The 21,774-nt window shown below is 45.4% G+C and overlaps 1 protein-coding gene across 2 annotated transcripts in view; it reads left to right on the top strand.

Annotated features, from left to right (window-relative positions):
• Window positions 1-21,774, top strand: part of ZBTB16 (zinc finger and BTB domain containing 16) — a 177,570-nt gene that overhangs the window by 101,810 nt on the left and 53,986 nt on the right. For both annotated transcript variants that reach the window (XM_033171723.1, XM_033171722.1), the window contains exon 4: window positions 12,286-12,372. In XM_033171723.1, coding sequence (XP_033027614.1) covers window positions 12,286-12,372 — 87 coding nt within the window. The remainder of the gene's footprint in view (window positions 1-12,285; window positions 12,373-21,774) is intronic.

Consider the following 21,774-nt stretch of genomic DNA (forward strand, 5'->3'; position numbering starts at 1 on the left):
TTCAAAGTATGTCCCTGCCTCCGCTGTTGTTGAATTACCTGGGCTTATGGATCTTGGCCTTGCACCATCCCACTCATAATTTTACTGAGATGGATGGAGTCTTCTGAGTAAACAAGATTGACTTTCCAGGGTTCTTTGACCAGTCTCTTCGTGGACTGAGGTGCTACAGCAGAGACAATTTATGTGTTTGGCCGAAAACCTGCTTTTCTACTTCCTCCTGCAGCCTGCTCTTTTCCTTCAGTTCCAGGCTGTTCTCCCCACTTCCTATCTACTGCTTAAGAACGAAAGGAGAACCCTGTTGGATCAGACCAGTGGCCCATCTTGCCCAGCATCCTGTTCTCACAGTGGCCAACCAGATGCCCAATGGGAAGCCCAAATGAGCGCACCTGCATTTTTGCCACTCATGCTCCTCAGCAACTGGTATTTAGAGGCATACTGCTTCTGACAGTGAAGGTGTCACATGGCCACCATCTTGCTTCTTGGCCTCTGGCTACACCTCTCTTCCTTTTTTGTGTGGACTATCTGCCTTGACCCTGACCATGTTCCTCCCAACCTGGCAGCAGCAAGGCTTCTACTCGTAGTGCATACAGATGGTGATTCTTAGATGAAAACTACCAGTGAAGGATAAAGAATTTGTGTACCATCCCAGCTCATTTGTTCCCACTATAAGTTAACCATGAGCAAGGGCTTTAGGATCAAACACTCAAACCAGACCCATATCTGGAAACCCAGCCAAGTGCACAAGCATCAGGGTCCTTTTCTGACACCGAAGGGAACACTGAATCTCTTGATTATGTGATCACAAACCCAAACAAACCAAACACTAATGACTATACAAGCAAAATAACATACAAAGTATATTAGATCAGGAAAATCTAAAACATGTCTAAAGTGAGCTATGCAGCATGATGCCTTAAAATATGGAAATGAAAGGTAAGTTAAGAAATAATAGCATAACATAACCAGATTATAAATTGCAACAGCTGTTGGACAGGGTAGAGTTTATCGGGGCAGATTGCCTTTCATGTTTTTGCACCCAGAAAGAAAAATGTAGCTCCATTCTCTGTTAATAATCTGTTTGAGTCTGCCAAAAGATAGGTCAGATCCCATTTGGAAGCCCTACCTGGAAATTTTTGAGAGAACAGGAGCCACCAATCGGGTCACCTTTGTTGAAATTATTGTGAAGAACCACATGAGCAAAATATTCTTCAACCTGCTCTTCACAAGGACAGAGTAATTCGCCATGAGGGATAGCCTCAAATTGGCCATCCGGTACAGTGGAGGGCAAGCAGTTTAGACTAGCTTTAGTGGAAATCAAGCTTTAGTGGGCACACAAGGGAACAGAAATATCCACCATAAGCCCTTGTGATTGGCAGGCAGCATAATGTCACCAGATTGGCCAGGCCTGTTGACAATACAAGGAGCCAGTCCTTCTGGGGTTGGATTAAATGTCCTGCAAACCTGGATTTGGCCATGGTTTCCAGACTAACCCAAGAGTCTCCAGCCAGGTGAAATGCAAGTGGTCTTGATGCCCAACAGAACAACGAAGTCCTGCTTGGTGCCTCAAGGCTTCACCTACCTGTTGAGCATCAGGAGTTAGATGAGTAGAATGGTTAAACTTTCTCCTATAGCTTTTAATAGATAACATTTGGGACATTTGAGGCAGGCTTTGGATCACTGTTGAGTTTGGAAACATTTCTTCCCAGAGTTCGGAGTTATTTGCCAGCCTCTGGTTTTATGCCTCGGTTCCCCATCCATGCCCATTGCTGTCACCTTTTTCAGTCAAATGAGTGCTGGGTCAGCTGGAAATATTCCTGGATTGTGACTGTACGGCAAAGAGGGAAGAGCGGGGAGCTTGCCTTGGGCTTTTGCAAAAGGGGTAGGGTATGAATTACAGGTGCCACTTTCTTCCAGTCACCCATGCTGGAAGGACACAGGTCAAGGGCCTGGGGTGAGGGAGAGGGTAGAGCATAGCGAGGACTTGCTGTCATTCCAGAGGACCTCGGTGACTCTGCAGAATCCTGCCTGAATGGAAAAAGCCGTCTGTTTTTGCCAGCTGAGTTGAGCAAGTATCTTTATTAAGCTGAGGCCCATAAATCTGCTTGTACAAACACCAGCGGAAGACCGGCCGGGGATCTGGTGCCAAGGGGATGAGGCATGTTCTCGAACACACAGCTGACTCTTGGCAGCACACAGGGTCCCATCTCTCCAGGGTCAGTCATCGGAAGATATCTTTATACTGTAACAACTTGCTAAAAATACCACCTTTTATCTTTTCTCCCTTCTCCCCTCCCCCACAAAAAAATCCCACCCAAAACATTATTTATTTATTGGGGGGGGGGGGAGGACAAACCTGTTTGCATTAAAGCTGCTAGCTTCAACAAGAGGCTTTAAAAGAAATGGGGGGAAAACAACCTGTAAATAACCATTCCTTGATGTATTGCTTTTGAATGTTCCATCCCCGATGTTCCGTGCTTTTAATAAATATCTCTCCTTGTTTTTCTGAAACCCTGGTGTAATAAGCACTGATGCTGGCTGACATTTTCCTGGTGACTCACATAGTAAAATTAACATTGAACTATTTGCATATTCAATCGCTCTGTTCTCTGCCTTGGCTTTAACACTCTTTCTCCCCACCCCCACCCCTTCCAAACAAGTCCTTTTATGCATGCGTACATTGCAAGATTTCTGGCTTGGTATCACTTTTTGTTTTGCTGATTTGATTTAGAGGGAGAAGGGGGGGGACCTCCCTGCCTGGCGTACACATCTACTTGAGCAAAAGAAAGAACACCCAGTTCTAGCCTTTGAAAATTGGCAGGCTGCGTACTGTTCCCTGACTGATAAGAGGTACTGTAAATAAAACTGTACGGCGTAGCCTGTCGTAAGATGCCCTGTGTCTGCACTTATTGTTCTGACAGCTTTTGCGGGTCGGCTGTTTTGGTACGCTCTGTACTCCCCTTATATAACCAAGCATGCGTATCTCATCAGAACATTCAAGATGTTTATTTTAAAATCTCCAGGATTCTTTCCCCCCTGTTAAAAAACAACAACTTCCCCAGTAGATGAGGGCAATGCTTCACTTGTTTTCGCTGTTCAGAAATATTTCTTCCATTTCTTCTCCCTGTTTACTTACAGAAGTATTTTGCTTTGTTCATTTCTTCTTAAAAGCTATATAGTCCATTCCCTTTTACCGTGGGTCAAATATTATCCCCCAGAGCCCTGGACCACAATGTTCCTATGGGGGGTGGGGGGGGGTCGTTGCATAGGAAATGGCTCCATGTACCTCAACCTTTCTGGCCAAGTATCACTGGGGTAGAAAAGCAGGGTTTGCTACCCCAGATATGTTGCCCGGTCAGAACCTGTCAATGAAAAGAAGGCGCCCACTTATTCTCCCCAGGAAATGCTGTTGGGTGCTCTTTGTCACTGCCAGAAACTAGGCACATTGCTCCATCTACCCAGTATCACATGGCTTGCCAACATGGCATCCATGAGTACCACTGTGCCCACCAGCCCCTCTCATGGGGGTCTGTGAATGGTCTCAGTGAACATCCCTTCAAAAACCCATAATGCAAAAGAGACGATTTGCCCTGGCCCAACGTCTCTATCTCCTACATTGAACATGCTTCCTTAAGCATGACAACGTCTCATTGGATGCCAGGGTCAGAAACCTGCCTTCCCTTCCATCACAAACAGAGGAGAGGTGCACGTTGCTTCTCTCTGTGAATGAGTGTGGCGGCGGCTGATGTAGTTGCTTTTTTCCATTGATGAGAGGGTATGCCCTTCTGGGTGCCTACATTAAAATTCCTCCCTGGTCTCCCTACTGGCCTAGCATGACTAACTTGGCCAGTTAGCCCTGGTGATCCCACTGATGTTTGTTTTTTATGCTGTTTTTTAGCTGTTTTTTTTAGTTGTTTTAATCATTGTCTTATATTTGTTGTTAGCCGCCCTGAGCCCGATTTTTGGATTGGGAAGGGCGGGGTAGAAATAAAATATTATTATTATTATTATTATTATTATTATTATTATTATTATTATTATTATTCCCAGACTTTTTTTGAGATCCTGACTCTTTTCTGGTTTTTAGTTGTGGCAGGCATTTTGTGTTATACCACACTCGTGTGGCAGTAATGTTGTGCTATGTCATGCTCCACGTGGCAGCCATTTTGTGACCAGTGGCCATGATACTTTCTCAAAATTCCAAATATGCCCACTGGCCCCAAAAGACTAGTGACCCTGCAGTGTCATCTCTGCCAGTGACGTAGCGTGGGTTGCCAGCACTTTAGGGCCATGTGGAGAGGGTAGGTGGGACAGACGGAAGAAGGCGGAGTACGCATGCACATTCAACTGCCTAACAGTGTCTGCCTCACCCAGGAGATCGCAGCCACAGAGATAAGAAAAGAAGTGTCATTCCATTTTCTGGAGAAGTCACTTCATGGTTCATATGGAGAAGCCATTTTCAATGGAGCCCAGCAACGGAAGCACACGGCTGTATTGAGGCAGCTTTGAGTGTTGAAATTTTGCACCCCTGAGCATTTTGCACCCAGGGCAACCGCCCCTGTGGCCCTCCTCATGCTACACCACTGATCTATAGCATTAGCAGCTTCCCAGGGTTGGAAATATGTTCTACCTCACCCTGAGCAATGGACCCTGAATTGGACTAACTCTAGTCTCAGTGCCAGGGCTGAGCACACACGTTACCACAACCCATCCAATTCAGTTCAGCTCTTTCGCCTGAATGAGCTGAACTGGCCATTGTCGTGTGGGGTTCCCTCCTCTGGGTTAGCATTGTTTGCAAATGTTCTGCTTGTATTTTCTCTAGTGGAAGCTCCCCGTTTTCTCCAGATGGAACCAGACTTGTTTTGCCAGCCATTTCCTCCTCCTCTTCCCCTTGTCCCTGCGTTCCTTCTGCTGTAATGCAGCCAACGAGAAAAGTGTGCCTCGTGCAAAAGTGAATCATCGCGAACATTAAGAACCTGCACCTGAGTTTCAAATGCAGCTCACTCTTGTTTTCCAAAGAAGGGACATTAAAAACACGAGCAGATGAGCAGCTGCTTTGGGTGCCACCTGGGGCTTGAACATTCCCAGGCATCTGATTGCCCAGGTGTCTAAAAACCTGGGTGTTCTTGCACATGACTAGCAGCTATCAATCTGATGGGGCTGCACGAGAATCTGAAATGTCTCTTCAGAATTGTGTCTCCCCCTTCCTAATACTTTAGAGGAATATATACCTGCTGAATGCAGTTAGACTTCAACCCTGTATGTATTTCCTAGGAATCAGTTTTGTTATACACGCTGGGACTTCCTTCCGAGTAAATATACTTTTCACTGCTGTCTTGTGTCTGTTTTGTACAAAATATCAGGTTTGAAGCAGATATCCCCAGTGCATTTCTGAGCCTTATTTGCTAGGGCTTAGCCCCCAAACCATTATTTGATGCCAGGCTCACGCACCATTGCACAGTCCTATAAGCATCTTCCCATGAAACTGTTGGCTGGTTTGTCATGACAAGTCATAATCTGAAAGCTCAGGCAGTACTTACAGGGTTGTATCTAATGTGTGTGAGTTATTTAGTGGTATTGTGCTGTACATGTGCCAGCAGAACATTGTTGTATCAGAGGATGCACAAGTAGATTGCACCCTGAGTTTCTCCTGGCACATCTAGTGACTTGGATTCCTCTGCTTTGCTACATTGAAACTAGCCTGTCTGCTAACACAAGAGCCCTCGCACTAGCTGACAGACAATATTGGATACAGCCCATGCTACTTATATGAATAAAAAGGTCTGCCTTGACCTTTAGGGCTGAGGATCCTCATTTCTCTGATGCAGCACCCTTAGCACTCTGCTGCCCAGGCCTGCTCTGACATCACAGCAGCTAAGCCAATGGCAGCCACAGGCTTACGGGGACAATGAAGTACAGAACAGCTCTGAATATCTACAGAACTCATTTCTCTGCAACTGAAAGTGGGGAGAGTGGTTTGCCAGTAGAGGAGGAAATTCTAGAGTTTCAGAGGCAACTGCCTAGTGTACCATGGACCCCTGAGTTTTCAGGTGGCTAGACAGCTATTGGGTAGACAACACGTGCAGAAGGTCATGGGAACACAGAGATTTTTTGGAGAATGGGCAGGAGCTGAATCCTGAACCACAATTCATCTTGGAAGCTTTGTGCATTGTCATAATTCATGCTCAGAGCATCTTTCACTTTGCACAAATTGCATCTTTCTTCGTGGGGTTTAGGGATCAAATTAAACACTCTTAACGGACGTGTTTTTCCTTCAGTTCTGGGGCAATGGTGTTGGTGTTTTGGAAAGTCTCTGTCTCCCTATTCTCTTATGAACCCCCCCCCCTCCCTGAAAACCAGCCTAGGAAATGTTTTGAGATCTGGCTTCTGTGAGCAAGAATAAATCTGATTTGCTCACCCCAGAGCCTTCAAGGTACCAGCCGGCACTGTACTGGCCTTTTAGGTCAATGATTCTGGAACAAAACATTCCCTGAACTGCCTCTGGCACGAAGGGCTGTAATAGTTCTCAAATAGAACTGACCTTTCTAATTATGTAGGTAATAAAGCTGTGTTTATTATTTAAGCAGGGCTTGGTGGTGAAAGGGATGGAGGGGGTAGGGGAGAGAGAGAGAGAGAGAGAGAGAGAGAGAGAGAGAGAGGCTATTTGGCATCCCGGCCGTCCTTCCACTGCGCCTCTCTTTCTAACTAGGCTTGGCAGCTTTGGGTATATTTCAGATGAGCCCATCCTCATTGCCCTCCAGTGTACGGCTTTTTGTGAAACTGTCTCCCATGACTTGAAAGGCTGTACAATATATATATATATATATATATATATATATATATATATATATATATATATGTATTGAAACAAAATGAAATGTACAGGCGAGCAAAGGAAAAGCGGGCGCGTGGACTGTCTTTTCTAATATATGAGCTGGCATGTGATGTCATTGTCCGGCCTCTTCTCCTTCCCACCCCCTCCGTACCTCCTTTCTTTTTTAGGGACTGGCCATTTGGTTTAGGCACACTTGAGTTGTTTTGAATGCAAACTTGACATCGCCCCGCAAGCAGCCGTGAACGGCGTATGCACAGTAAACAGGCAGACTGTCTTATTGATTAACAGATGAGACCTCTATTATCGATCAAAGCTTGGCGAGAAAATTTATCACTTTTAATTTCACTGCTGCCAAATATTTCTGCCTGTGAGCCAGCCGTTACTGAGACAATTTAAAGGCAGAGGAATTCTTTTTCTAATGGGGAAAGGAGAGTGCTTTTGCTGCTTGTTTCTGTGCTTTCTTTGGGTGCACGATTCAGTGGGGTGATGAGGGGTGCTGGTGATTTGATGTTGTGGAAGGGGGAATATTTTGGGAGAGTAATGCTGGGCTGGAAGAAGAAGAGTGTTGTGACCAGGATGTGGGCCACGGCTAGGGATGGGGTAAAAATCCAATCTAGTTCTCATTTAAAGGTGAACCTACTTCATTCTCACTTTACCAAAAGAGAACAAGAACCATAACCGTAACGCAGCTATCCTTCAAAATTTGCACCTTCTCCAAATTTTGCAGGGCTGTTCTCCAGCCAAAAATGCATATAATAATGTAAAGCTTACATAGAAGTTCATATAGTAGTGAAATTAACACAAAAAATGCATTCCATTAGGGGGAATTGCTTCGCAAAAATGTGTCTGTTAGGCAATACTGCGTACAATGGCCTCAGCCCAGTATACCTGAAGGAGCATCTCCACCCCCCATTGTTCAAACACTGAAGTCCAGTCCGAGGGCTTTCTGGTGGTTCCCTCACTTCTAGAAGTGAAGTTACAGAGAACCAGGCAGAGGGCTTTCTCGGCAGTGGCACCCTTCCTGGGGAACGCCCTCCCATCAGATGTCAAGGAAATAAATAGCTGTCTGACTTTTAGAAAACATCTAAAAGGCAACCCAGTCAGATGGGTGGCATATGAATAATAAAATAAATTATTATTACTATTATTATTATTATTATTATTATTATTATTATTATTAACCATGCTTGTTTGCATGCCATTTATTACTACTACTACTACTACTACTACTACTACTACTACAGTGGTACCTCTATTTACGAACTTCATTCTTCCGGAGGTCTGTTCTTAACCTGAAACTGCTCTTAACCTGAGGTACCACTTTAGCTAATGGGGCCTCCTGCTGCCGCCGCACCGCTACCACACGATTTCTGTTCTTGTCCTGAAGCAAAGTTCTTAACCTGAGGTACTATTTCTGGGTTAGCGAAGTCTGTAACCTGAAGTGTTTGTAACCCGAGGTATTTGTAACCCGAGGTACCACTGTACTACAAAAAAACAAAAAAACAAAAACCGTGTGCACTAGGAGAAAGTCACTCTAAAATGCTGATGAAATTTCATGACGACTTTTAAACTACATATTTGAGAACTTGAGATTGGAAAAAAAAAAATGAGAAACTAAGAGAAAGTGTGATTGACATTGCCCATTCCAGCTATGGCATGAGATTTTGTGATCTACCAGAGATCTACATAGAGGTCTGTTGCGGCCCACAAAAGATTCTACCCTGATAAAGCCATTAAGATTCCGGTGTGTGTGTGTGTGAGAGAGAGAGAGAGAGAGAGAGAAATAAAATAAAAACAAACAAAAACAAACAAAACAAAGACCAGTTTGCCACTCTCTCCCTCGAATCCTCTCCTCTCCTTTCCTTCCTTTCAAGGTTACTTTTATCATCGCCGAATCCCGTGCTTTAGTTTCTTGGAACAGATGAATCAAACTTCCGAATCTAACAATTACGTTCACAGCTTTGGCCTAACAGCATATGCTTAGAAGACTGTGCCTGTGCCTGTATAGTGGGGTCTATTTTTATCTTCAAGTTTCTTATCTGCTGTTTAGACATCCTGTGCACACTTGTTTCCCTCATTATAACTGGAGCTGTGACCCAACAGACGCCGTGCATGTTGGTAGCAATTTTCTAAGAAATACCGCAAATACCACACCTCACTGATAGTTGTGGAAATATCTGTGAGTCTCAGCACACGCTCTTGCTGTTGCCACTTTCCTTATCTGATAGTGTTGTCGTCTTTCCCTTTATGGCATGCCTGACAATGGGGGGGGGGACGTTTTGCTGTTGGGGGGGGGGGAGGCAATTATATGGGATTGCTAACCTCTCTGAGAAGGCATTGGTGAATAATGATTTTTAAGCAAACGTCTTTCTTTTTGGAAGAGCAACGTTTGTGGGTTTGTTTGTTTTTACACACACCCCTTAAAAAGTGATTAATATTACAACCCACAGCTATCCATGTTCATACTCACCCTGGCATCAGAATTGTCTTCCTGGGTCACCCCAAAAGCCCGTCTACCTTAGAAGATTATCATTGCCAGATGCTAGCCAGGAGGAGGAGGAGGAGGAGGAGGAGGAGGAGGAGGAAGAAGAAGAAGAAGAAGAAGAAGAAGAAGAAGAAGAAGAAGAAGAAGAAGAAGAAGAAGAAGAATCTTTCTTTGCATCAGCCGCTAGCTGTAGCAATAAAATAAAATAAAATGTACAGTGGTACCTTGATTCTCAAACTTACTCCATTCCAGAAGCCTGTTCCAAAACCAAAGTCTTCCAAAACCAAGGCGTGCTTTTCCATAGAAAGTAATGCAAAACAAATTAGTCTGCTCCAGACTTTTAAAAACAACCCCGAAAACAGCAATTTAACATGAATTTTACTATCTAACGAGACCACTGATCCATAAAATGAAAGCAATAATCAATGAAAAAGTAAAGGTAAAGGGACCCCTGACCATTAGGTCCAGTCACAGATGACTCTGGGGTTGCGGTACTCATCTCGCTTTACTGGCTGAGGGTGCCAACGTACAGCTTCCGGGTCATGTGGCCAGCATGACAAAGCCGCTTCTAGCAAACCAGAGCAGCGCACGGAAACGCCGTTTACCTTCCCGCCAGAGCGGTACCTATTTATCTACTTGCACTTTGAAGTGCTTTCAAACTGCTAGGTGGGCGGGAGCTGGGACTGAGCAACGGGAGCTCACCCCGTCACGGGGATTAAAACCGCTGACCTTCTGATCAGCAAGCCCTAGGCTCTGTGGTTTAGCCCACAGCACCACCCGTGTCCCAATAATCAGTGTACTGTACTATAAAATAAATAAGACGGTATTGTAGATGAGAAAAATGAAAATTTCATTTTTTTTTCTTCCCTGCACATTTATTCCCATTTCCACAGTCACACAATCAATCAATCAATCAATCAGTAGCTGAACTGGGTTCCACACAGTCACAAAAACAAATTAACCAAAAAAGCCCCAAAAACAAAAACACAAAATAAATAGCAGAAACAAAAGCGCCAAACTTAATCCATTCCAGAAGTCAGTTTGACTTCCGAAATGTTCCAAAACCAAGGGGCAGCTTCTGATTGGTGCAGGTGCCCCAGAAACAACAGCCAACAACTGCATCAGACGTTCGGCTTCCAAAAATTTACTTACTTCCAAAAAACACTTACTTCTGGGTTTTTGGAGTTTGAGAATCAAAGCGTTTGAGAAACAAGGTACCACTGTACTGAAGATAGAGGTAAAAACTTAACTATAGAAAATGCATTTTGGGGGTTTACATCAATAATCAAATAATAGATCTTGTTCTAATTGCCCCTGCTAAAAACCTTGCAGTTTTTGCTGTCGCATGATCATCTTGATCTGCTAAAAAAGAAAGGATGCAGTAGCAATGGTTGAGCGACCCAGCGTGGGCAATAATAGAGGGGTAATAACCTAATTCCTCAAATTTTATAAAGAGTGCAAGCCAGAAGCACGTGAGCCGCTGACTCAATACTGCCACCTCCACAGGGAAGCCTGCAGGCAGGGCATGAAAGCAATAACTTCCCCCTGCTGATTATCCGCTGCACGTGGTTTCCAAAGATACACTGCACCCCTACGTGGAGGCAACATTTATCTACCAAATGCACATGCCCATCGCCACATACGTGGCCCTGCCCAGCCCTCTGCATCTTCATCTCTTTCTGTTGCCCTACACATTGGATTTCTGTCTGCTTCCAGCAGCCACCGGGACCCCCATCCCGACTGCCATATTTACCCAGAGTGCTGTGTATATCTGCTGCCATGTTTGTAGGAGAGCTTTGTGTCAGAGGACCTATGCAAAGCTAAACTGGGGCAGAGGCCCCTAGGCAGGGTACGCAGCCCCTCTCTCATTTCTGAATTATATCCTTCCACATGTTGTTTCCGAATCCCTTCCCAATCCTTGGGGATCATGTAGTGATCTGTGTTCCTTCCACATCGATGGCAGCACTTGGACGGGCGGTAATATCGACATCTACTGCCAATACGCCATGGCTTCCCAAGTCCCTCGAGTTCAAGTGAACTTTTTCTTCTCCTTGTTTGGGTTTTCAAAAGGCATGCCCTCGCTTCGACTGTGTATACAGTAGCCCCGTAATTGCAAAGTCTTCACAGTGATAGTCAACTTTAGATTCTGAAGCATTTGACGCTCTCCGAATTTCAGAGATTCCTTATGTCTGTGGTTATGATTTTACTGTGTCCACACAGAGGCATTCCTGGAACTGAGAACTACTGACCTTTTGTTTAAAAGAAAATATTTTTTATGTAAGAAAGTATCTCCAGAAGATCTCTAGACTAGTTGTTCCAAAACTTTGCTCCATGAACTTCATTCAGGTGGTCTGTAGAATGTCTCCCTTAAATATTAATAATTATTTTAAATTCTACTTTATTTTATTTTAAATTGCATTTTTATTGCTTCTTTAATTCTTGTATTGTGTGTGTGTGTGTGTTTGTATTACAGTCTTAATATTATGGAACTACTGTAGTGCTCTTGTGCAATCCCTGTTCCTTGCGACTCCTCCCTGTGAGTTGCATCCAAAAAATTAAAATAAAATCCTGGCATGTTTTATTTGGAGTGCAGATATTGCATTTCCACGGGGTTGAGCCCAGAGTTAGTCACACTCATGGAGCAGACCCATTGAAATTAATGGGCATGGAAAACTTAGGTCCATTAACTGAATAGGTCTACTCTAAGCAAAAGCTAGTTAGTTAGTTAGACTCATTCCCTAAGTTTCAATTTTTTTTATTTTATTTTATCTCTAAGAAACCCCACACCCATTTTGGGGTCTCTGTTCAAAGAGGTGTCTTTCATTCATTTTCACTGTAAATGTTCAATGCTACTAATAGGATGAGTTTTTTGACAGGTATTTTTTAAAGATTTATCCATGAATCTTGGTAAACATGTATTTTATAATGTTCTCTCTCTCTCTCTCTCTCTCTCTCTCTCTCTCTCTAGCGGGTGCCAAAGCCTTTGTCTGTGACCACTGTGGAGCTCAGTTCTCAAAAGAAGATGCTCTGGAGACCCACAGGCAGACCCACACTGGTAGGTGTTGTATTTGAGGGGTTTGGTTTTTTTTTTTTTTTTTTTTCAAAAATCTCCCGGTTTTGCAAAACAGTGGTTTGCTTGCACAACGGCATTGTTATTCCAGAATTCCTGGAAATATCATACATGAAATATCAAGGGGGGGGGGTTGCACATACAAGCCGCTCGCCCAATGCACTGGGAAGGTCTGCTGGGACTTCTACTTGCCTTCGCTTGAGGGTGAATAGAATCCTTCAGGCAACTAGGAACTGCAATAAAGCTGGCAGGAGGCTGATGGCAACTGTAGTCCAATTCATTTGAAGAACATCAGGTTGGGAGAGGGTGATGCAGGGCACTGCAATCAGAATGGGAGGGTGATCATCAATATATTTGCTGATGGAAGGCTGATGTGCCTCTGATCGCCACAGGCTGATAGAAGGCAAAAACTTATCATAAACAATTTGCTCAACAACCTGTTGCTCAACACAGATTGCTCAAATTCTGGTTTCAGTCTTGATCAATGTATTGTTTAATTGGGCTCACCTGAGCTGCGATGTGTGAGATCAACAACTTTCCCACTGGAAGACTTTTCGGAGAGTTGCTTCATAGCACAGAACCTGTCCTTGTGAATGGTCTTATCTACATGTACCCAAGTGCCCTCCCTATACTAAGCAAAGTGTGCTTTGAACAGTGAATCATGGAGCTCCCATGGTGAATCGGTGGGGTGGTGGTGGTGGAGGTAATGTATTCCTGAGAGCACTTCTGCCTTAGATACCCTGATCATCTACAGCAGGGATGAAGGATCTGGTGAACTCCTGATGTTACTGACCTCCAACTCCCAGCCAGCACGGCCAATAGTCTGGGGTGATGGGAGTTAGAGTCCAGAGACCATATGGGAGGGTCTCCATCTTTGCTCTGAGGGAATTTATGCTTGAGATAATAACTTTCTTTCCAAGCATGCCAAGTCTAAGAAAATAGGCACAGTAAGAGAATTAGTTATGGTGAAACTGGCTGCATTCACACAGCAATTTACAACGTTTTCACGACTTTTCCCTAGCAGTATTATATTTGAGCTTTCACATGACATAAAAGCCGCTTCTGGAACTATAACGGAAAATAATGGAAGTTTAGTGCTCATTTCTGTGTTATTTGCTCCCAGAGAAAAACAAATCCATTTGCAAATAATATGAAAATGAGCACTAAACTTGCACTGTAAGTCACTCTTATTCCACTCATAGTTCCAGAAGTGGCCTTTATGCCATGTGAAAGCTCAAATATCATATGGAAATTAACAGTTAGGGAAGGTTCATGACAATGTAACACACTGCCATGTGAAGATTTTTCTCTGCTGCTGAATGGAGGAACAGCCTTGAACTGGTGGTTGATAGCAAAGGGAATTGGAGGGGTATTGGCACCTGGGGCAAAATGCCCCACTGCCACCGCCCACAAAGGGGAGCGGGGCAAACCCCATAAGGGCTTCTCCTTTCTGGATCCCCCACTCCCAGCTGGTGGTGGAGCTTTGCACCGGCTTCTCCCCTCAGGAAAAGCCAGTGCAAAGTTCTGCCACGCCACCAGGTATGGGGAAGATCTCCTCCCCACCTGATGGCAAAGCTCGGCAGAAGAATGGGGGTGCTGATCCTTGGGGGTGCCCTCTGCTGCACCCCAACTCATGATGAGGGGCATCTCAGCTTGCTAGGAAGGGGCTCTCTCAGAAGTTGCACCTGCCCTTTCAGCACCTTGTTGTGCCCCATAGTTTTATCTCAGTGTTTTTTCTTTCTGTTTCTTTTTTTTGCAGAGGTTAGGAGGCAAAAGCTTCACTCTTTATCATGGCATATTTTGTACTGTGACCGCCTCCTTTCACTGGGTAGTTTGCTTGAACTTACTGGCTCGGGGGTCCCAGGGGAGGCTCCAGCTTCATTCACACTTTGAGCATCACTCTGCGCACTCCTGCGACTGAAACGGTAGACAGCTCCCTCCCTCCCGGACTGTATTAGGGCGAGCAAATCTTTTTAGTACCGATAAACCAATAAATGCCATCGAGGATGGAATGTATGAATCTGCAAGTTGAAATTTAACACCCTGGATGCTATCTCGGCTCCCAAATATACAACAGCTGACTGTGTGCACCAGGATTAGGAAGAGCCGGCATTAGACCGTTCATGCATCATAGAGCGCAACCGATGCTTGCCGTGCCATTCGATCTTGCAACTTCATTGGCAAAGTAGCAGTTAATAAATTTCAGAGTGATTGTCCTCCTCCTCCTAAGACTAGCCAGCTGGTTGATGTTGGCAGCAGATAAAGTTGTTTGTTACTAATGGAATTCACAGCAGAGGCATTTTCAGGAGGACGGGGGAGAAAGGGCTCCTACCTGGAATCTACTCCAGAGCTAAGGGATCAAGCAGCAAGCATGTACAGTTGTGTTACTTTCTCTTTCACAAAAAACCCTGGTGCAGTGAGAATCCTGTTTTATATGTCGATAGGCGTTGACTGTAATAGAAATAGGAACAGGTGCTCTCTCCATTTGACCTACATAGTTTGTGCAACGTGATGTTGTACCCTGCTGGCCTTTGAGACTCTTGGCGTATCTTCTTAACTGCAGAGTCACACCTGGTTTAACAGCCATCCCTTCCTTCCTGGGGATCCTGGGAACTGTAGGTCTGTGAGCAGAGCTAGGGATCTGCAACAGACAATTCTCAGTACCCTCACTCAGTTCCCAGGATTTCTTGAGGAGCCAAGCGCTTGATATGTAGCCTCTGTAACTTTGTCGTGCAGTTCTGTCATATGGAGAGTTGGGGCCGCCATTTTGGGCAGCAAACCCAAAAGCCGTTAAACATGTGCAGCCTAAAAGTCAGAGGTAGTGCACCTGCTGTACACGCATGAGCATCTTAAGTTAGAGTCCTGGCATCTCCAGTTAAAAGGATCAGATGACGGATAATTGGAAGGACCTCTGCCTCAGACCGCAGAGAGAGGGGAGGTGCTGCCTTAGACCAGTTGGATAAATAGTCTGACCTCGTATGGGGCAGCTTTCTGTATCCACATTCAAGGCCTCATAATGAAGACCCCCGATGGAAGGGATTTGGGCACAGAATGAAGCGACAATGTGTGCTTTCCTAGTGGCATCACAGTGCCACTGCTAGCCAACTAGCAGAAGCCTTTGGGGCAACTCAGTGACTAGCTGTGGGAAAGTGACTTTGTGGTGCCCCAGGCACATCACAAAGATAGCATGAAGCTTGGGCAACCTCTTTCCAGGGGCTTGGGAGACTTGTACTTGCCACCAGTGGGATCAAGAATGTATGCAATGAGGTCTTGGGATCTAGGAAGTATGGCGGTGGGAGCCTTCTCTGATCCCCTGGACTACTCAGGTGCACTATTGCGGCACTCTTAAGTGTCTACTTAGTCTGTCGGCCACATAGAACCCAAAAGCAAATGACCTGCTCGCTGAGTTTTCACAACTGAAACCAACACCTGCCTGGAAATATAACAGAGCCCAGATAGACATAGGTCCAGGCTTCTGCAAATCTGAAAGTGGAAATATTTCATTTGAATAAACCCATGGAGAAAGTGCTTTCTCCGAGTGAACAGGACCCATCCCATCCCTTCTTCCTTTCCATGCGCTTAACCATGTGAGATAACAAAACATAACTCCCTGCAAGTTAAAAGCTAGCATTTCAGGATAAATACCCTAGTCCAGTATCAGGCCTCAGCAAAGGCAGTTCATTCAAGTAGGTCAGAGACATGTTTGCGTGTTCCAAAAATAGGAAGGGGTCAAGATCCATGGCGGATTGGTCAAGATGGATTGGGAAGCCAGAATTTAGCCAGTGCCTTCATGCACTGGTGGACTGAGATGGTCTTGGAGGATCAGACATGAGACTAGATGGTCCTGTCTCCATGCAAGGAGCTCTGTCTTGCAATAGGAATGGAGTGTTGAGGGCAGGTGTTGAGGTTTGACTGCTCAGAGCTCCAGTTCTAGACCCACCCAAGGTCCTTAGCCTGCTGTGCTAGTTTCCTGTTTGGAAGACTTGTGCCTTCAAGCAGGGCTAGCTGTGGTGCACATCCGACATGGCAGTGGGTCCTTGTCTTAGCAGACAGATCCAGTTCTCCCTGGAGCCTCCATCCTCTTTCTCCAAAGAGGTCCCTTCTGAGCCTTGCAGGATTCTGGCAAGGGTCTTCTGCACCTCTTCTGGAGATGGCAGGGTAGGGGGTGGTAGAAGAACCCACCTGCTAATGCCATGCTGTTTCCCCCTGTGAGGGGAGCCTTGTATTTTTCATGGCAGCTTTCAGTGGTGGCTAATGTTGCATATGCCCCCTTCAAATAAAGGACAAGAGAGTTCCGAACGGTCAAGTTTCAATGATGACCTTGGTTGGGAGGGGTGGAGCACTCCTGGGACAGATTAAGTATGTTTTGATTTAAAACTTTGGGACAAGAATGTCAGTGGCTGCCAGCAAATGCGGCTGCCCTGTCAGAGCTCAAAGGGTGACATGATCATGTAGAATCGAGGAACAAAAATAGGCAGCTCGAGGTCAGCGCGACCCAAGTGGAGCAGGTTTAGCATCGCCTCCTCGAGCTGTAAACAAGTGTGTCTCAGTTGCATGTCAGTAACTGGCTTTATGGCCAAAAAGTGCCTCCCTCTTGCCAAGAAATTGATAGCTTCCTCTTGTTGAGCACGGCTGGAAATAGCACTGGTAGGAGGATCAAACTCTGAACTTGTTGGCATTTTCTGAAGTGAAAGCTCCCTGCGTCTGGAAGAAAAACACTCCAAGGCTTATAATTCCCCTAGTCCACTGTTGAGGTAGCAAGAGTGACCCCTTCAAACCAGCAAAGTTGTGGTGGTGTTTTGGGGGGCTGGAGTCTACCTTCTTGTTCCTTAGATTATTTGTACATGGGCACCAGACAATTGCAATGAAGATAATAGCATGCAGATAAGACTTCCTGGACCAGGCCAAAGCCCTCTACTCAGTGAATGATGTACCTCTGGCCCTCCAGGTGCCATTAGACTCCCAGCACCCATGATCATGCTGTCTGGGACTGATGTGAGTAGAAGCCGGTTCCCCACCGCTGAGCAGAGTCAACCTGTTTATGGAGAGCAGGCCAAAGACTGGAGAAGGAGATGTGCATTAGCCTGTAGGGCCACAGCAGAGGAAGCCCTCCAAAGGTCTATGGGGCCTAAGTCATTTAGAGCATGATAGGTCATCATCAGTGACTTGACTGGGAAAGCAATTTGTTTAAAATTGGTGCTATATGCAAGTAATCGGAAACGTCCTGGCTGCCACCTTCAAATTTGTAGCTTCTGAAACCATTATCAGCCCCAAGTAGTGCATGTTAGCAAACTCTCCAAGTGTCCCTATTTTCCAGGGACAGTCCCAGATTGACAGAAGCTGTCCTGGTTTCTGATTAGATCCAGGAATGCCCCACTTTTCCTTAGGACATCCCTAGTTTCATCAGAGAAATGTTGGAGGGTATGCAAGAGTAACTGTAACTAGACTTTTCTGGTCTAGGAAAGACAGTCGCTGGTGAACCAATGGCTACTAGTCACAATGGTTATGATCTACCTCCATGGTCAGAAGAAGCATTGTGCCTCTTAATACCAGTTGATGGGATGGGCAGAAAGTCATTACCCATAGGTCCTGCCAGTGGGCATCCCACGGGCCACTTTGAGATCAGGGTGTTGGACTAGATGGGCCACTTGCTTAATCTACCAGGCTTATTTTATGTTCTTTGCTAGTCACAGGCACCACAGGCCATTAAAACCACCTGGGCTTCCAGTGACCCCCCCCCCAAAAATGGTCCCAAGAGTACCCCCTCCGAAGCTACACAGATACTCCTTCAAGGGAATGCAACTCCCAACTAGATCTTCCACATCCTGGATTCAGGAATGGGCCAAAGACATCACCTCTGTCTAGTCTGGATTCAGCTTCACTTTATTGTTGATTCATCTGTTCCGTTACAACCTATAAGAGCCAGTGCAACCAAGCTGACCTAGTGAAGACACCTAGCAGACAAACCCTCTGGGTGACAGTTTGGTTTCTGTTCACCGTGTGGAAAAATGGCTCTCTCTCCCCTCGCAGTTCCCAACCTCCCTGTCCGCCCCCTCCTCAACAATTACATATATTCAAAAGAGATCAAGACGTCTGTAAGCTGCTAGAGGACACTTTGGGCTCCATAGGTTTTTCTGTGGATGTTCACATCACTTGCCCTCTGCATTCACAGGAAAAGGTGTAAAAAAAGTGATATATATTTTTTTCAAATTAAAAAGGAATGAATTCAATCAGCGCCAGCTGCTAGCAGCATGGTTGCAGTGTTCAGGTTACATGGAAAATGTAGCAGCAACTGGTTGTGTCCCTTTTTATTTCAAAAAATGTAATAGCTGTTGACTTTTTTTAAATATCAGAGGTGATTTGTATAGGATTTCCCAGGCTGGGCCAAAGTATTTCACATGCTCAAAAGACCGAGAATAGAATGCTGTGTAACGTCACACACACACACCCCACATGGGAAGCTTCTGTCCTGAGCTTGTGTTTGTACAGTCAATACCCTGCCATGGATTTACTCCTGACCTAGTTTTGCACTCTGCTACTACACGGGCATGCTGGATGCCTAATATAGAGCTGATTTTCTCAGCATGCGGCGTCTCTGCCATGACAGGGTCTGATTTGCGACTCGAGCGATGCTCTTTCGTGTAGTATGGGCCCATTCCTCCTAGGTTTTGCCTGCTGCGTGGACCAGCACAACTTTTGAAGCCCAAAACCTTCCCACGTGGACTGTGTGAACTTGGCACTGCCGGGCAAAGAGGGCAAACATCACGTGGGGACTTAAACTGAGCACGGTGTCAAATTAGCATAACTTGGCCATCATAAGACGTGCCTCGTTTCTGTCTTAAGACAAAAACACGAGCAGGGTCCATTCAGATCCAATACAAAAGAAGCTACAATTGTTTTATGCATGTATTTGAGGGTGAGAGAAATAGCTCATGCTATAAAAGTTGCAGGTGTGTGTATTTTGGCCTAGTGCCATTATATTCACCTTTCTTTCTGCTCTCATGGAACATGACACACCCTTGCTTACATGATCTGAATGTCTTACATTAAGGCATCTCCAACAAGATGTGGGCCACAATCTCTTCTCTTTGCGTATCATCCTGGAGGTATAATAACATGGGGTAATCTGTGCCTTTCATAGTGAGGATTCTGCCGTAGTCAGAGCCAGCGAGGCTGGACTGTACAGTCCTCAGTTCTGCTTTCCGGAATGAAACTCTTAAAAATGATCAGCTAAACTGCTTCCCTTTGGGGCAAAGGACATTTCTGGTGAAACCAGTGAAAACTGGCATGCAACGAAGGTTTCTCTCTCTCTAGCCAACTAAGTTCTACTCAGACTCATGGGGTTGTCTCCAAGTAACCTCCACTCTGAGGAGACCTATTGAAATGAATAAACCTAAGTTAGCCATACCCATTCATTTCAATGGGTTAACTCTGAGCATGATGGGACACTAGATGCAAGATACAGCATTATGTTTTCGGTTCCATGAGCCCATTTCCCACTGACGGGAAGATGGTTTGTCATAGGTTTTGTCTGCTTAATTTAAATATAAGCTGTTAATTATATTTTTTTTAAGCAACAACAACTTGGTAGCTCAACTTGGCATTTTCACTGTGCATTTGCTAGCATCGAATTTCACCTGCTGCCTTCCAACCCTGCCATGGCCTTTGCTCCTATACCCTGTTGAAAAATTATGTGGCATCCTCTGTTTTTGATTTCCATTGTCTGCCACCAGTCCCACAGTTATTCCATTTTCACTCCACAACACACACACACACACACACACGTGTATCCTCTTCCCAGATCATTAGTAAACATGTTAGAACATCCTTGCTCCCAGCAGAAAACATCTTTGCTTCTTCTCTTGCAGCTTAGTCTTTAAACTGCCCTTCCTTTGGTCAAAGACATTCGGCTTCATGCTCTGTGTGTCCCCCCCCCCACACCCCTCCCAACTTCAATGGCAAAACCACCCACTAGCACCCAAATGGCAGAGAGGAGTTAATAAAACCAATGTGTAACTGAAACATGAAAAGCTATAAATTGTCTTGCGCTTCCCCTCTCCCCCTTCCCTAGGATGTTGGTAGCATTTTGATTTAATAGTTGGACAAACACAAGGGTCTATTTTATTCAGCGTTTACAGGCCTCGGGGCTGTTATTCTTCCAAATTTAATAGCATTGAAATTGCAGGGTTTGTGATAATTTGCCCATCACTTTCTGCGCTTCCATTGATGTTTATTGTCAGCGGGATGAAATCTCGATCCGATTCACTTAGATAACATGTCTGTTAAACATTTAGATAATTGTGCCATCATTAAGTTGTCACATTATTTTAGAGATTCAAAACAGTATCGTGGTAAGTGGAGGTACATGGAGAGGGAAGGGCGGGGGGTGGGGGAGAGAGAGTCTTGCAGGAGCACAGCCGTCTCGGGGAATGAGAGGAGTCAGTCGTGTCACTGGATTCCAGCTCGGCTTATTATCACGGCAACAAGCCAGTTTGCAGCAGATAGATATATAGATATATAGACGATATGTTTGCTTCAGGCACTTTCTTGGGAAGTGTTAAAAAGTACTCCGTCTCATGCCTAGCACAAAGAATCGGAGAATTTATTCACTTTACACGGCATCAAATGGATTTTCAAATCGGGAAAAGCCTGCTCACCTTCCCTTGAAAGCTCGCTCACAACTCCACATTTCAGGAAGCTGACTTATACGGAGTCAGAGAAGCTTCCCATCTAGTTCAGTATTGTCTGCACTGACTGGCAGCAGCTCTTCAGGTTTTCAGGGTGCAGCCTTTCAAAGCCCTACTTGGAGAAACCAAGGATTGAACCTGAGGCATTCTGTGTTCAAAGCGTGTGCTTTGCCACTGAACTCTGGGCTCTGTCCATGGTGGATCCCAGTTTGTGGCAACTGATTTTCTTCTGATTTATTCATAATGAGCAGCTTTCTACACAAACACAAGGTGGCATACTATTGAACTCATGGATAAGGGAGGGAGGGAGTCTGTACTGCTCACTGTGCCCTGTGTCCTTCACACGTAGAGCTGGGGGCTTGCAGTGGCACCTTGTTGCAGACCTTCAGTGTTCCTCTTGAAAGTCAGGAGCAGGATCCTGCCAGGGTGTGACACTGAGGGCACCTGCTCTGCCCTTCTCCACCCCATTCATTGAACACACGGAGAAGGTCTGACCTGGGCTACTGACACCTTCCGTTCACCATTGCCCACCGCCCTCCAACTTGGGTGAAGGTCTGCAGAGGGCATGATCCTGCCCTCATGGAGTCTCCTCCAGGGGCGTAGCGTGGGTTGATGAGGCCCAGGGCAGGCCAAGTGCCATGCCTCCCTGGTGGACTGGGCAATGGCCATTCTCTTTGCCATCCAGCATCTAATCAAGGGA

This window comes from Lacerta agilis, chromosome 15, assembly GCF_009819535.1.
Source record: "Lacerta agilis isolate rLacAgi1 chromosome 15, rLacAgi1.pri, whole genome shotgun sequence".
In the NCBI taxonomy this organism is placed as follows: Eukaryota; Metazoa; Chordata; class Lepidosauria; order Squamata; family Lacertidae; genus Lacerta; species Lacerta agilis.